Genomic DNA, 17,717 nt, shown 5'->3' on the forward strand with positions numbered 1-17,717 from the left:
AGAAGATTAGAAAACCTCACGCAGATAATTAAACAATCGCCTGAGGAAGTAGCAGGAAAGGGTTGCACGAACCTGGGAGCCTATCCCTATGCTTCTTGAGACACCAAATAGAACGGTGTAATACCTGCATATACCCAAGTTTTTATTGATTACGTCAGTCAGCAAACTCAAATGAGTATGTGCAGTGCTAATTATATGATGCCATGATCAGAATAGGCAAAGCTTCTCCTTGCCAGATATACCACAGAATACCTTCTGTGGCATCCGACCATCAGCTGGAGAACAGTAGAGAAATGAGGCTTAGATATGAAAATAAATCCAATATTATATTTAATTTAGATAATGCCCTTTTTAACCACCATCTAATTATTCCATGGCTCCAGGGTGGGCTATCTCCTGTCCGGTGCAAAAGTTTCCAACAGGAACAACTTTTTGGCACGATACTTTCACTAAAGAGATTTTCCCAAGATGAATATGTGGGTATGGACCTTGTAGCCCTGACTTGAAGCTAAAAACAGCCTACCTTGCTTCAGATAAACCAAAATGGTTCAGCAAAACTCCACTATGAGCGTCAACATTGGGCCATGGGTTCTTGACCTGCACAAATCGCAGAACACGCATTACTTAAGAATATAGTGGAAACTATTACAAACTAGAACTCAAACCTACTTGACAGGATAACATCCTAGACATGTTCAAAATCATGTTTTTGTTCATGAATTTTGTTAAAATAACAAAAACAGGAGATGAAAATTTTCTTAATGTATTAGAGGTTTATTAATTTAGAAATAAATGTAGTATAATATCACAAAGAGCTTTAATGTAGTCGTGCATGTCCAAATTTTGGATCAGTATTTCATTAGCCAAATCCTTGTTATTTTTGAGATAGCGACATTAGGATACAAATGTTAAGAAAGACCACAACTAAGTTAATGATATTTTGCATCATTCAAATCTTGGGACTCTTTAATCTGGAAAATCCCGGATGAGAAACAAAGACTGGAGTACAATAAGTGGAACTACTCAAAAAAAAGTATAATTAGTCGAATACCAGAAGGATCCAGAAATTTCCATCATTCTAAATTTTCCAGCTAATGCTGTTTTTTCCTTTGGGTGGAGAAAAATAATTGTCAAGACCTTAACTGCTAAGTCTATGCCACAATTAAAGGCATCATGCCTCAACAACCAGGCCTGGAGAGATTATTTCAACTTCGACAAACTGAACACTCAGATCAACAGAGCTTCTCATTCATCGGATCCTTCACCAAGAGAATATTAGAATAAGACTTAGATAATCATGTCCTTGGCTTAACTAGTTCAAGAAAACCATCTGTTATCTATTTATTTGTGATAATGGCCAGGCTTTAATCAAAAAAAAGAGAACAAAAAGTTAAACAATGTATCCCATCAGATAGAGAGGATCTACAGAGCACCATGTTGCCTACATAATAATGTTGCTTGAGTGACGTGCAACTATCATTTTGTTACAAGTTGTTACTCTTAAAATTTCAACAACGGGTTTACCTTGTTTACCTCCAAACCGTGATACTAATAATTCAAGGAAGACCCCGCAAGATGGGTATAACAACCCTGGGCCTTACCCAAAAAAGCTATCAAAAGGTGTTATTTGGGTTCATTATCCTTAAATAAATACCAAGGTCTACCCAATGCTTAGCCGATGTTGGACTAAATATATGCCCGCACGGGTCATCACATATTTTTCCTTTTAAGCCCTGGTGTCCTTACCAAAGTAATTATCCAAATCCATTGAAAATCCAAACACAAATACCACAAATCCTCATAAATCTAGTCACAAACACCACAATTGGCCCATGGTAGACCCCAATGGGCTCATGTTGTAGTATCCCCTAGTCCACGTGGACCATGAGTTGGGTTCGCTCAAATCCATTCAAATACAAACACAAATACCACAAATCCAATCACAAGTACTATAAATCCAATCACAAACACCACGATCGGCCCATGGTAGACCCCAACGGGCTCATGTTGTAGTATCCCCTAGTCCACATGGACCATTAGTTGGGTTCGCTCTGATATTATTTGTAATGACCTCGAACATCATCCAAAAAGGCTAACCGGAAGGTGTTATTCAAGTTCCTTGGCCTTGCATAAGTATTTAAGATCTACATAGTGCATAGTTGATTTGGGACTAGACAAATGCCTGCATGGTTCCTCACAATAGGTATCTCGAGAAGCAGTGGTTCAATGCTGCAATAAAACACTAAACTAAGTAGTGGATTTGAATATAGAACCCTCGATAGAAATTTACTCCTACAACAAGTCATAGCCTCAGTAAGATTGTCCCTTTGGATGATCCTACCAAGGTTGCCCACGGAATACTGGAGGAGATCCCTAATTCTTAATATTGTTGTTACATCAAGGAGACCAGCCTTCACGACAAGTTTACAAATCAACACAAGAAGGCCAATGCTCAACTCTTGTGCAAGTAGATCTCTCAAATCGTTAAAGCTAGACACCTCCATTAAAGCCAAGCATCAAGTAGTTAATTATGAGAATACTTCTATCGCCTACTTTAGATGCATGGTCAACTAGAGGAGCAGTGCACTCACCCAGCAAAATAGATTAACTAAAAACAGCATCTTTAGCCATATAACTTCATAGAGGTTGAGGGATTAGATGACTCTGATGCAATGCTCATATCATCAAAGATGATGACCTATCAAGGCCCTATCAGCAGACAAACAATATAGAAGCAAATATGGGTAGAAGCAGGGACTCAACTCAACTGAAACTGGAAGACACTCGTCGAGACTTGAATGGGTGGCAGTAGTCGACAAAATCGACTAGGAGACAATCACCAGACAAGGACTATAATCCTTAACGCCACATTGCAGAGTAGTGGTGATAGCAATGATGCACTGCCAATAAAGGAATCAACCTCAGGATCGACGTTTGATTCCTGACAAACTCAAATAAGATAATAGAAGCTCCCCCTATGGGCAGTCAACTCAGCACTCATCTTAATGATGTTCAAATGAAAGAGAGCACCAATCAGGAGGATTCGGTACCAGACCATTGGATGCTCAAGCTAAAGATCAATGGCCAGAAAGGATTGGGCTCGCTAGAGGAGAGCAAGCCAAAAGAAACTTGGCAAGGCTAGGCCTAGTGGAATATAGGCTGGTAAACAAGTCCATTCCAATGTCCGTTACTCAATAGTTAACCATCAAGCCCAATTCAAATGAGTTTAAGCGGACATCCGATGTGAGGAAGTTGGCAAAGATCGATACAAAGTTGGCATCTTCCTTCATTGATAAGTCTGTGAGCTAGGGGCAATTTCAAATTCCAACTCAGGCTGTTCATATAGTCAAGGCAGTAATTAAGGGAGGCCATGACCAAGGGGAATCTACTTTTAAACTTCAAGTTGTGAAAGGTATAGAGATCCTTGCCAGTACTATGACCGTAGATGACCGAAGGGATTGCAACAATCAAATGGCAAAAGGGGAGCTACCCTGAAACACCCACCACACAATGAAGATCCTAATATGAAATTGCAAGGGGACAAGTAAGCCATCCTTCGACAGTGCAACGAGAAGGCTAACAAGTCTCCACAGTCCAAAAATTTGCATATTTTTGGAATCTCGATTGTCTGGTCAAAGCCATGAGAATGCTAACGGATGCCTTCCAAGAACTTGGAATTTCCATGCTATTGATTCCTGTGGGCTTTCGAGAGGGATTATTGTGATTTGGCAAGCAAATTGCAGAAGTATAAATTTATTACCGGTTGTGCACAAGAGGTACTTGGAGTTATTACCAAACCACAAGGAAAGCCATGGATTCTTGTTGGGATGTATGATAATACGGAGCATAGAGGTCATAGAACACTATGGGATGAAGCACCCATGGTTATTCAACAAGGACTGCCAACATTAATCACAGGAGATTGAAACTGTGACTGAGGTAAAAGATATGTACAGATGCAGAGCATTTGCAAACAAAATTTGAGTCACAGAGTTTCGACAGTTCTTTGATGATAATAATTTTATGGACCTTGGCTACACCAGAATCTGCTATACCTGGTGCAACAATAGACAAGGAGTCGCCGGGGTAGAGGAATGGAAAGATAGAACATATGCCAATCGATGGTGGATTAATATCTTCCTTGAATATCAGGCAAATCATCTTCCTAGAACTTCTTCCAGTCACTAGCAACTTCTTATAAATACTACTTTGTTGCCATCAATCTAAAGCTTCCTTTTGAAAAATTCTGGTTGGCATATCCACAATCATGGAGAATTGTGAGAAAGGCATGGAATCAACCAACAACAAGGCATGCTATGAATATTCACTTAGAAGCTGGACCACAGCAAGCATTATCTTCAAAGGTCAAACAAAGAAATGGTGAGAAATATTTTCATAGACTAGGGGCCATTGAAAGAAGAACAGATTGGCTTCAGCATAGAGAGGTCCAGTAGGTGGTCTTTCTAATGTTGAGATGTTGGAGCTTAGAACTAATCTATGGGAGCACAGTTCATTGTTCCAACAATAAGAAACTTTCTGGTGCCAAAAATCTAGAATTCAATGGCTACATGATCAAGGACTGCTGAACCGGTACCGGAACCCATACTGGTCGGCGGTCGGTCCGGTTCGGTACCGAACCTGAACCAGTACGACTACAGTGTGCAAGTTCCGTACCGGCACGTCTATTTTTTTTTACTTTTCAAGAATATTTAATTGGTAATCCAAATCATTGAAGTTTTTCAATGATTTTAAGTGTAATTTGATTTTTTTGGGGTTTTTTCTTGATAATTTTTGAATTTTTTTTATGTTTCTATGATTCTGATTTAACCTAATGATGCATTTTATTGTTTATAAGTTATACAAATTATAAAATATTTAGTGAGATATTGCATGCTACAAGAAACAACATAAAATATCCTCAATTCAAGTAGTCGTGTAAAAAATATAAAATAATACAATCACTTATATACATTTAAAGTACAACATACATATGGATATTTAAAATCGAGTTGAATAGCGATGACTTTCATAGATATCCGGATCATAAGCATAGTCAGAAGGTACATCAACCCATTCCTCTAACCAAGCGGCATTGTAGTCTTGTACGTCCCATAACGAAGGCACGTCGTCTTATAAGCACTCTCGGATCTCTTACTGAAGCTCTAGCTTTGAGAGGTGTCATTTAGCTGATAATACGGCTGTGGCGGAGCCCATCTGAATTTGTCGACAGCAAAATCCAACCCATAAGATGCTCCGGGCTGCATAAGGTAATAACCACCGAAAGATGTCTCAGACGTACCATATCTATGTCCGTATCCGTATAGATCATAGGCTACTTGTGATTGCAGATAATAGGATTCAGTATACGACTCGAGATCCGATGCGTCTATGAATCTTATTCCACGTGCGTGGTCATTTGCATCTGCACGTGTCCTCCTAAATGACTTCGAGGAGCCCGTCTTCTATATACAATCGTATTCTCGCAGGCTCTACCTGATCGTGCATTATGGTCCCTATCCTGTGTAGCATGCATAAACGGAACTCACCGGTGTATCGAAGACCACTCTGCGACTGTCTCATAAATAGTGGTATCCTGTCCTTCACTCTCTTCATGACCATCAGAACTGTCATCGTTGCTGCTCTAGGACTCCTCGATACTCTCCATTGGGGCTGCAGGTGCCTTTTATTTTTTTTTTGGTGTGCTGGAAAGCTGCCTTCTTATCTTTTATGCCCCTCTCTGTCTGGCTAGGTCGCCCTCCTGACCGAGTCGACCAGCTAGCATAGTGGCCTTTTCTAAGTATCTCTCGATTATGTCTCGCACAAGGAGTCATGCGGTGGCTGACTCTTCTGTGGCTGTGGTTGATCAGCTATAGGAATGCGTGGAATATTGCGCTCAGCTCATTGCCTTGCATCGATCCTAGCCTTGCTAACTATGAAGTTGGCCGATCGTGGAGGCAATCCTGCCTCGTCAAGCTCCAGCTCCAAACATAGGATTATCCTCATCATCAACGAAAGCACTATGAATCGAATCTGTATACTTGAGCTCCGCTTCCTCCTGAATACACTTTAGCCTCAACCTCAGATTGTAGTGAACATATATAAGGTCGTTGAGACACTTCTGTGTCAAACGGTTCCTCTGCTTACTGTGGATGAGGATGAAGATGGACCAGTTGTGCTCACAGCCACTCAAGAAGACCATCTGGGAGAGGATCCGGATAGTTATCTGCTTAAGATTTTTCGTGAACATCCCAAAATAAATCCACCATTCAATTGCAAAAATATTTTAAAAAATAGATATAAGATAGTATTATATTAATACCCATCTAACGCCCGGTAAATGTCCTCCTGATGTATAACATACCTGGATTCATACTTGTCTTACTCACGACAGCTGCCCGCACTCCAAAACTGTAAGTACCCTCTCTCAATAATTTGATCTATGAAAAAGAACTGCATTGTACAATATTAATAATAGAAGATACCAATTAACTTATACATAGAGTTGCGACTTTCGGATCAAACTCTATCTTGTAAATGGCATTACGCAGAGCGGTTAGAAGTTCATCATCCATAGCAATTTCAGTTATGTTGTACTAAAACCAAGAGTTTGGGTGTATGCTGCACATAGAGGAGACCATCTTGGTAAAATTATACAAATACAGGAGCAGTCTAATTTTCAATATTCTTACTTACCTACTAGATGCAAGTTCCTATCCATTTGGTAGTCCCGCCGCCGCTCAATGATGCCGATGTACTCTTGGGCATGGGTTGAATCTACCTCCATGACTGAACCTTTGTCCTCTCCATCATATGATACATGAAGCCTATCTGAAGGTACCTCTCGCTATCTACGGCCCGAAGTACTTCGTACAATGGTCTGATAGCCTTCACTATCACAGTGGCCCGCTACTAGAATGTCTGTCTCATCACCAAATGATCAACATTGCTTCCTTCAATGTCGTGCTGGGCATATCTACTTTTCTGCCACTCGGAACTGACAAATATCTGACGTAGGGCTACTTTCTTCTTAAGAAGGCTATCAAGTGCAACATAGTTGGTAGAAAATCAAGTGACTCATGGTCTCAAAATCTCTCTCCTACATACCTCGTCATCAGTAAAAGGACTCAGGTATGGCTATAAATATATCCGGTGATGGTATGGGTTGTCTCCACTGTCTGCTGCACCCTACGATTTTTCGTAATGTCTATCAACATGAGTTCGATATAATGTGCAGCATATGGGATTTAAAAAATATGTGGCTGCCACTCCATCAAGATCTTCTAGCGGCCTTATATTGTGGCTCATTATCAATGATGATCTGCATGACATTCTCCTCTCCTACCTGATCAATCACCTCTTCCATAAGTTTGAGGATGTATGCGACATCATACACTTGATCAGAAGCATCAACCAACTTATGAAAGAAAGTTTTTGTATTACAGTATGTCAGAAAGTTGATGATGCTCTTCCTGGTAGGATCAGTCCAACCATCACACATTATAGTCAGTCCATATATGTACCACTTGCTCTTGTAGGAGGCAATCCATTTTTCTAGCTCCTTATTACTGTCAAGAAGCTCACCGTAAATATCCTTCGGGCCTGGAGGATCTACACCAGGACCGGTGGCCTATATTGACGAAAATGACAGACTTTTAGCACGTATTATTGCCACATTCGCTGGGATGTGGCTACAGTGGAACCAAGATCCAATAGCTCGCCATATATCCTTCTTCAGCATTGAGTCAACCCTCTGCTGCTTCGAATCTCTGCTGGAGAAGACATGTGGATCTAAATCATGGATTGCTGCTCCTGGTAAAGTGGTTTATTTAGTAAAAAACCCACAAAGCGAATGATTAGTATCATGAAATTTCCATGTATCTTGTTCCCGAATAAAGCAACAAAAGTACCAACTGACGATTACCAGATGTATTTATATGAGGCTTAAGATCTTGGTGAATATGAGAAACTGCTAAATGGCTATTGACTAGAATCACCACACTACAGGGTAATAAGGATGATACGAATGGGCCATCAGTATGACACCTATAGCTGCAAGGCTCCATATAAAATGGATGGCATAGCAACAAGGAAGCAATGGAGTAAGGTACGCCGTACCGGTCCAAATCGAACGGTACGGGGCGTACCATATCGTACTGGTTCAATTCTCTCTAGATGACTTCTTTTTGCTACCAAAAGTCTCGAGCATAGATGCAATCCAACCACCGCCTCTCCTGACGGCCTCTCTAACTGAGAAGGTCCTCCTAAACTCTGAATCTGCCCTGCTGCTCGTAGAACCAAAGCCCATCTCATAGTATAAGGGTCCAAATCGAGCCCTATGCTTGGCCACCTCATCTAGTTGTCACTAATCATCCAAGCTCGCCTGCATGGCATCTTGGATTTGTGCCTTCTCGTCATCTAGAGCGGACACTTTCTTTGACTCCCTGGAGTAATAGAAAAGTGGCCCTGCCGCTCAGCGGTCCATCTCCGCCTTCTTCTTGGCGAGCCTCTTCTTTGCTGCTCTGAAATCAGCGAAATGCTTCATCAGCTGCCGAACCTTTTGTGAGCATTTCCAACATATAGATACATCGGAATAACCATCAGCTAAGTGCTGCTTCAACCTGGTCACGCTCTAAGTCGTTTTTTTTCTTGATGGCACTATTTCTGCATGTTTATCAAGTACGCCAGTTTATCAATTATTTAAAATTAGCAAAATATTAATACGATAACGATAATTTTTTTACCTCAAAAAATACGTCTAATTTATCTAATACATAACCCTAATTTTTCATATCTTTTTATTTATATATTTTGAATAGTTTTTAATGTTAAAAAATCATCAGATATCATAAATTCAGGAAAATATGATTTCTACCTCAGAAATGACTTCTAAATTATGTAATACGTACTACTAATTTTTTATAATCTTTGTAATTAATTAAATATTTTAAATTATTTTTTATATTTAAATTTAATTTTTCAATATTAATATTTTAAAAAATTAATTTCAGCTCAGATTCATGTAGAACCCAATAATAAATGCTACATATATTTTTCTAAACTCTCGAACATGCATAAAAGGCTACTTATTTTTTATTTTTTTAAATTTCGACATAGTCTACTGTGCGCATGATCGCATCAAAACTTGAATGAATGAGCACCAAATTTTTATATAAAGTAGCTTGCATGCCCTTAAATACGTGTCTAATTTTATATTTTTTTAAAAAAATATTCGTTTTTAATCCAAATATATATTTTTATTTTTTTAAATTATATATAATCCAAAAATTAAAAAAATTTATGTCAGCGTATATATCGTCCATAAATCTACAACATATAAAAAAATCAAGCCTAAATCAAAAAATTTTGAATGATTTTTTCTTATTTTGCAATTTTTGAGCTATTTTTTCAAGCCCTCCAAAAAAGAAAGGAGAGGAGAGAGAAAGCACCCCTTATTTAGCTTTGACTCTTTCTTCTGATAGCCTGAATTGGTGTTGTTTGTAAATTTTTTGAAAAGAGAGCTCTGGATCTGGATCAAATTTCGTTGGGAAGGCCTTCTCGGACCTTTCCAATGCCACTGTAGGGCTTTTAAAGCCTCCAGCAGACCAATGTGGCATTATTGAAAAGGCCTTCCCAACACCTTTTCCTCAATTTGCAAAATCACTGTGGTAATAATCCTATTCGCATCGAGTCGACTCAGTTTGGAACCGGGGCCCCCTCCCCCCTTCCTTCTTTTGTTAAAAGGTGTTGCGAAGGCCTTTCCAACACTTTCTTCTCTATTTCGTTTAGAGTCTTAAGGCCTAAATGGCTCCCCCTTTTTCTCAATTTGCAAAATCACACTGATTCAGCACGATTGAAGAAAAATCCAAGGCTAAATTAGGTGTGCTTCCTCTTTTTTATCTCATTTTCTCTATTTTTGGGGCTAAAAAAATAGCTCGAAATTTACCAAATAAGAAGAGATCATGCCAAAATTTTTAATTTGGGCTTGATTTTATGATATGTTGTAGATCTATGAATAATATGCATAATGACAAATTTTTTTAATTTTTGAATTATATATATTTTTTAAAAATTAAAATATATTTTTGGATTAAAAAATAAAAAAATAAAAAATAAAATTAAAAAAATAAAATCAGAAGCTTATTTAGGAGCATGCAAGCTACTATTCAAAAAAAAATTAGTGTACATTTATTCAAGTTTTGATGCGATCATGTGCACAGTAGCCTAGGCCTAAATTTAAAAAAAATTGAGAAATAAGTAGCCTTTAATACATGCCTACATAAGTAAAAAAATATATGTATCATCTATTATTAGGTTCTACATGGATCTGAGCTGAAATTAATTATTTAAAATATTTATATTTAAAAATTATTTTTAAATTTAAAATTTACTAAAAATATATAAATAATACTAAAAATTATAAAAAATTAGTAGTACATATTACATAATTTAGCAGCATTTTCTGAAGTAAAAAATATATTTTTCTGAATTTATGATATTTAAACATATCTTTAAATTTAAAATTATTAAAAATATATAAATAAGAAAATATAAAAAATTAGCATCAAAAAAATCGAAATCATAGAAACATCAAAACAACATCAAGTTTGCCTTAAAATTATTGAAAAAATTGAAAAAATTAATCACCAATTAATTGAACTTGAAAAACTCAAACAAAAATGGATGTGCCAGTATGGAACCGATATGGGTTCCAGTACCAGTTCAGCAGATCTTGGTTTTTGATAATATCAACCTACCCCAAGAGATTATGCATGGCTGAGAATGTGCTTCATCTTGTTGGAGCCTTATAGTCAACAAACGAGATACGAAGAGGGCTTATGATAGAATGCGTTGATACTTTGTTGCTAAAACTCTATAACATGCTGGTTTTCATAATAATGGATTTGGCTAGTCCTCGGATGTATTACAGAGCCCTCCTTTGGCTTCCTAGTAAATAGATCGCTTAGTCAGTTCGATTCCATAATTGGTTAACACCAGGGTTGACCATTGTCACCTTTAAATTTCATTCTTCCTGTAGACTCGCTCTTGGAGGCTATATTCTGCAGTGAATGAGGGAAGACTCCAAGCTTATTAAGCTCATGCCTCAGCTCTCTTAGTAGCCTGGGTACCAATACCAATTGCATTGTATTCAGACAGGTTGTACCGGAGTACTGTAAGGAGTCAGGCCAATTAGTGAATTTGTCGAAGTCTACAGTTAGATTCAGTCCTAAACTGAGATCAACATTGAAGCAACAACTGAAAGATATTGGGTATTGCTAAGTCTGCTTCTTAATGGCAGTATCTTGGAGTTCTAGTTACTGGTTGAAGGCCCACCAATGCTGAGCTTCTCCCTATTACTAGAACGATCTCTGATAGGCTCAAAGGGTGGAAATAGAGGTCATTAACGATGATGGAAAGTATATCAAGTCAGTCCCCGTGCCATGCCTGTTTACTTAATGTCCAATTGTGAGATACCAAAGCAAGTCATTAACAATTTGGAGCAGAGTATAAGACATTTCTCCTGGAATGGCACTGATTGTGTTAGGCAGACTCGTCTTCTATCATGGAATGCAATATGTCAACCATAGAATGAAGGGGGCCTTGGTATTCAGTCACTCATTGGACGAAGAGAGGCTCCTGAAGCAAAACAAGCAGCTAAATATTTGTTTCATCCAAATAGCTTATGGTCGTCCATTCTGAGAGATAGTTATGCTACATGGGATTTTGAGAGCCTCATATTCCACTAAATGCTTCATTTATCTGAAAGGCTTTACTAAGTATGCCCCTGTGGTTATGAATCATCTGAAACGGTCAATTGGTAATGGGTTAGGTATAGAAGTTATTTCTCAGCCTTGGTTGTTGTCCATGCGCTTAACAAAACACCAGCCCTTGTGATTATAAAAGGCCCAAAGGTATTACGGTGGCGGACCTCATCACGTATAATAGAAGTTGGAACATAGATCACATTCACAGTATGCTGAGGAGATGGCCGACAGGACTCATGATGCCTATTCCAAGAACTTCGATTCCTGACAGATTAGGATGTGCAATAGTGGCTTTCTCAATCCCAGAGTGAAATATACAAGATCCTACACCAGCCTATTGCTCCGAAAGACACCACTGCACACTAGTTTGGAAGACCAAAAATGCATCCGAGGATCTCTCTTTTGGAGGTAAGTATGTTGGGACCAACTACCTTGCCGAACATTGCTAAATGCTAGAGGAGCCAATGTAACACCATACTGTGATTTATGCCAGGATGAAGTGGAGGCAGCAGCTCATGTTTTGATTGAACGCCCTCAAGCAGCACAAGTGTGGAGCATGGCACAGCTTTTTACTAATGGAAATGCAAATCTACCTACATTCCAAGAACTGATAGAATACCTTCTTCAAAACCATGGAAGAGGATCAATGATCGATAGATGTACACATATCTGCTAGGTTATCATCTATGGATATCAATCAAGCCCACCACCCTGCCAGTCAAGTTCTCAAAGCTGCATATAATGCTGCCAATGAATTTAGTTACTCTGTAGCCAATAGATGTTTGGAAACACAGGCCCTGGAAATCTGGAGTCCTCCAGGCCACTTGCCTCTATCCTCTCAAGTGATTTCTTTCACTTGGAAACCTTCATCCCCTAGTGCTGTTAAAATCAATTTCAATGGCTCAATGGTAGACAATGGGCAGTGATATGAAGTTAGCTTTCCTATTAGGAACTATCTTGGTAACCTAATTGTGGCTGGTGCATGTAACTTAGTGGACGCCAACATCCCAACGGCAGAGCTGCAAGCTTTCTGGGAGGGGGTTACCTATGCCATTGAAGTTTAGAAAGTCAAATCACATCTGGCTGGCAGGGCATTCTGCAACTGTAGTGAACTGGATTAATCACGTACCAGCTGTCAATGCGGATGTCCATCCTTTGATCCATCATATCTGGTATCTCACTGCTAAATTGGACAGCTTTCAGGCAATGCACATCCACAGGGAAGGGAATGTTGCAGCGGATTAGGTTGCATCCTTTGCAGCCCAACATGCAGTCCCATTTTGTTGGGACCCTCAATCTGTGATGTCTACTTACAGTAGAGTAATACATAATTATGTATCCTTCTTTCCACCAACAATAGCCTAGATAATATACTGAGCTCACTGCAGAACACCATCTAATGCAGGCATGTGAAATGCAGCATTGACTCCAAGACCATGGTAAAGATAATGTCTAGTTAACATCTGATATTCGTTCACACCATCAAGAAGGAATATTAAGATGGCTTTTCCCAAATAGAGAAAAAAATATAGATGCAAATTAATAATATATGCCAAATACTAATCAATGGGCACGAGGTAGACTGATATAAAGTAAGAAAAGCCACCAATCAAGTAAATGTATTCACACAAAGCAAGGTAGTTGGCCGCCAAATATCATAACAAATATAGCAAAAACTAAAAAGAAGTAGAGAATTATTAGGACACGGGGGAAAAAGCAAGCATTCTGGTAGCCTGTTGCTTGTGTACTTTGACACAGTCGACAAGGATGAATCGCTCAAAAGACCAAAATAAACCATGGGCCTGATATATCCAGATGATAATACCATGTCCTAAGCACAAAATGGACAACCGCACATACAGCAATTATTCCAAAGGAGCAGCAATAAGCATGCATGCACAAAAGCACAAAAGCACACTCAAGATGATGTAGCTCAAGCATATAATCCTACTCAAGATGATGCAGCCTGAACTTATGACCAATCTAAATCCTATTGTTTATGCCTTCATATTTTAGGACCATACACATCAAGGAAAAGGTAAGAATGAGGTTATAAACCAAGTACTGACTTGTTTGCCATAAATTAAATTGGAATATGTAAGAAAATCAAGTACCAGTTAAAGATAAAAACAAAATTGAGCCAAGTTGGTGCAGATCAGAAAGGATGAAAAAGGAGCAAGATGTACAAACAGACACAACTGTTATGGAGAAGGTAGCTTGACCCAATATCTTGGACAACGGTCAAACACTTGAGGCGGCAAAAATTGTGAAGGGATAGCAACTAAATCCGCTGGGTGGCTTAAAAGAGTTTACCACATCATAAAGAACTAATGAGGCATCTACCAAAGCTTTTGAAAAAGCTGAGAACCTGTGGGCTGAAGGAAACACATTGGGTCTAGCAAAAGCAGTAAAGATGAGGAAGTACAAGACACTTCTATCATCATTTCAAGCATGTTTCTTTCTACTTTTTCAACAATTACACTAAATGCACCATAGCATGGATAAGATGAGAAACATGGGGCCCATATGTTGAAAAGAGTAAGCAGAGCATACAAGTCTTTTTTTGATTCAGCTAGATGATAAGAGCCTGAGGGCAAAGAGTCCTGACCCTAACAGTAAAATTTGCAGTAGCAGGACTATGCACTGGCTTCAGGGTTAGAAAATTGAGGAAAATCATACCGCTCATTCTCAACTCTTCCCAGTAGCAAAAAACTCTTTACACACTCATGACAAGCATTTTTTTTTTTCAACATGAAGTGATGCTAGTAACGTTCCCTTGAAGCATTGGACTTTAGCACCAGCTGCAAGAGCCAACAAGAGTACATGGCGTATGTCTTGCACATTCAACCATATAAAGCCCCGCATATTTCTGAAAGAACTGAACCCCCATGGCTCCAGACCCAACTGACTTATGTCAATAATACTTGACTAATCCATAGAGTTTCCAAGAAAGTTGACCTCAATGCTACCTAAAAAGAGGCCGCCACCTGAGGCTTGTAAAGGTATTCTCTTACCTCAAATTACTAATAACGCTCTACTCATGCTCTGGACAAATTGATTACGTTAACCTTATTAAAGCACAGATATCTAGATTTATCTTAGTACAGGCAAAAAAAAAAGAAAAAACAAGACATCTGAAAAACATTACCTTCCCTAGATGAGTAAGTATTGGAGGAACAACTTCATACAACTTTGAAACCTGAAAAAGAAAAGTAAAACAAAGGTTAAGGAACAATTTTCAACATAGAAAAAGCACAGCAGCAATTATATCAGAAGGGTTTATAGAATTAACCAGCTGGAACAGTGGATCATCTGGTAAATGCTTCAATGCAAATTCCCTTTGGCATGTATATCTTGGATCTGTTTTACGTAGAACTCCATGTCCATATCCAGGAACAACCTATAAACAATTAAAAGAGTGAAATGGAAACAAGAAGTAGTGCCAGCACGAGTACTTCTAAGGTTGGTTTCAAACAGGGATAAAAAGATACACTGAAAAAATCCAACAAATTGCATAGTGGTCTTAAAAACAACTCCACAAGCAGAAGGGCAAGAATGTTCAGAAACCCCTTTCCAGGAAAAGAGGTAAAAGTAGAATGAAATAAATCACCAGATTTTCTTTCATTTCACTTGTATCTACTCAATCTACGATATAACACAAGCCAGCCAGACTTTCTTCACATCCTGAAAATGATGTTATATCTTCATGTTTCTGTATGGTTAGTGCAAGAAGACAAGGAGAAACCTCAATCTTACATCAGTGCACATTTTCCTCTTTTTTCGATGATCGTATTAATTTATTGTGCATCCATTACAACACTAAAAATATTAAACTGCCGCCTGGTCTGTAAGTATGATCGACTAAATGAGTTACCTTGCCACTATTTAAAGTCTTCCAAATATAGTCTTTCAACTGTTCAGTTGTAATGTTTTCTCCACACTCTTCTACCAGGGATTTGATCCATAGCAGCACCTCCTGCAGCAACAAAACAGAAAAAGTTAAAACAGAAAACATAAGACTGTTGTGATGTACGTCTCCATTACATGAATACTGCTCGATTTGTGAATCCTTGTGCAAGATAATCAAAAATAAGCTGGTAGAAATTAAGTAATTAGCACTATCATTTCAGCTATGAGTACAGCCAGAGAGAACAAGAACAGATTGGCAGTACTGTAGTCTAACAACTTCTGGAGGACAATTGTTTGTCATATAGCATATATGCTTCTCATCACTATGTTTAACAGAACAAAATAGAAGAGACACTACTAACGAGCATTATAAACTAGTAAAATGGTATGCGTACCCCAAAATGTACCTGGAAAGAGTATAAACTGGGTTTTCATTGAACCAAAAAGGGCAAACATGGCATTTTGGCACCCTAAAAAAAATCCTTCACCAATCACAAAAAATGCCAGGTTTACACCCTTCTCCAGCATATACTGGGGTATGTGTAGCTGTTCTCTAAAAATAACTTATGATTACTTTTGAAATCATGATTCATGACAACAAGTTTGCTTCAAGATCAGATTGTAGATAAAGCAGCAGCAGCAGATGACAAATAGAAACATGGCCAAAAAAAAAGACTGCATTACCTGATTAGCCAAACCATGGAGTGGTCCAGCCAAACCATTAAGTGCAGCTGCAAATGAAAGATATGGATCTGATAGAGCACTACCAACCTGAAAAAGATGCCAATATAGATATGACAATTAGATTGGACTGCTTCTGGATACACCAACTTCATGTGCTATAGTGTCTAATATGGAGTTGCGCCATAGTAAAAGTAAGATAAAAGCAGAATGAACAATATAAAATAAAGTCTAATTTACCAGATGAGCAGTATGTGCACTGACATTCCCACCCTCGTGGTCACTGCAGAACATAACATGAATCCAAATGTAGAAAATGGAAATGAAATCTGGGGGTGAGGGGGAAATTGGGAAAGGATAGTGGAAGAACAGGGAACATTATAATGGATCAGCCACCTGTGAATTGTTACATAAAGTCTCATCAACTCCATCATCTTTGGGTCATCATATCCCAGCACGTGAGAAAAATTTGCACCATAATCCAGAGAACTGTCAGCAGGTATGATTTGCCCTTCCTTGTAAATCCTTCAGAATACAGGAAAAAAGTCCATCAATACACATGCATCTGAGGTCATGATTGAAGAGCATTACTAAATGTTCCACACCAGCAATTATTTTTTTTTGTAATTGATAGTGTGGCAGACAAGCAGCTTTGAACAAATAAACTAGAGATATTCATGTTCAAGAACTGAAATATGGGAAAAATGAGATATATATGTGCCCGACAATATTAATGGCTACAGCCTGTCCAGTTAAAAAAGAGAATCATTGACACCATGTAGGGAGCCTCTTGTAGAAGTGAAACCATAGTATGATTTTGAATCCCGATTTGGTTATGTCAATGCAGCATCAAAAGCTTGTTCATGGTGCTTACATGAAACAAATAGGGAGAAGATTACAAGTGAACAAGAAAACTTATATGTTATGTACTTGGTAAAATAAAATCAAGTTCACAGAGTCTGGTTCCTACAGGGCTACCTCTGGGATAACATAAGCAGATCAGCATTCTAGTAAAACCACAAGCTCAGCAAGCCAATGAATACTACCTTCGATAAACAAAAGAAGCCACAACTGGAAGTCGTGCAATTAAGTTCATAGAGTCCTCATATGTTGGCTCCCAGAACCTACAAGTTACAATTGTAAATGTTAGGCAAACTTGGTGTATTATTTTTTTTTTATTTGAAACTATATACTTTAGAACTTACTTTGCTTTAGATAACCCTTTATCATATGCCTTTTGAAATTCACTTTCAACCTGAAACAGCATAGCAAGAACTGTCACAAGGAAAACGTCTCCAAATAATATATCTAAAAGATTATAATAAATACAACTCCGCTTGAATTTTTACTTCACTTAAAACATGA

At 38.3% G+C, this 17,717-nt stretch overlaps 1 protein-coding gene across 2 annotated transcripts in view; it reads right to left on the reverse strand.

Annotated features, from left to right (window-relative positions):
- LOC103718421 (citrate synthase, mitochondrial) overlaps positions 1 to 17,717 on the reverse strand; it is a 28,010-nt gene that overhangs the window by 562 nt on the left and 9,731 nt on the right. The window contains exons 10-19 of one of the 2 annotated variants that reach the window (XM_008807235.6): positions 17,558 to 17,607; positions 17,399 to 17,476; positions 16,749 to 16,877; positions 16,593 to 16,635; positions 16,356 to 16,442; positions 15,637 to 15,738; positions 15,055 to 15,162; positions 14,911 to 14,961; positions 524 to 597; positions 73 to 124 (exon numbers count right to left, since the gene is read on the reverse strand). In XM_008807235.6, the coding sequence (XP_008805457.1) occupies positions 73 to 124; positions 524 to 597; positions 14,911 to 14,961; positions 15,055 to 15,162; positions 15,637 to 15,738; positions 16,356 to 16,442; positions 16,593 to 16,635; positions 16,749 to 16,877; positions 17,399 to 17,476; positions 17,558 to 17,607 (774 nt within the window). Of the gene's footprint in view, positions 1 to 72; positions 125 to 523; positions 598 to 14,628; positions 14,808 to 14,910; positions 14,962 to 15,054; positions 15,163 to 15,636; positions 15,739 to 16,355; positions 16,443 to 16,592; positions 16,636 to 16,748; positions 16,878 to 17,398; positions 17,477 to 17,557; positions 17,608 to 17,717 lie in introns of those variants that run through there. The other variant, XM_039128044.3, reaches the window with a different exon arrangement.

This window comes from Phoenix dactylifera, chromosome 2 (assembly GCF_051530095.1).
Source record: "Phoenix dactylifera cultivar Ajwa chromosome 2, Ajwa_hap1_PhDact_Kaust_v1.1, whole genome shotgun sequence".
NCBI classification, from domain to species: Eukaryota; Viridiplantae; Streptophyta; class Magnoliopsida; order Arecales; family Arecaceae; genus Phoenix; species Phoenix dactylifera.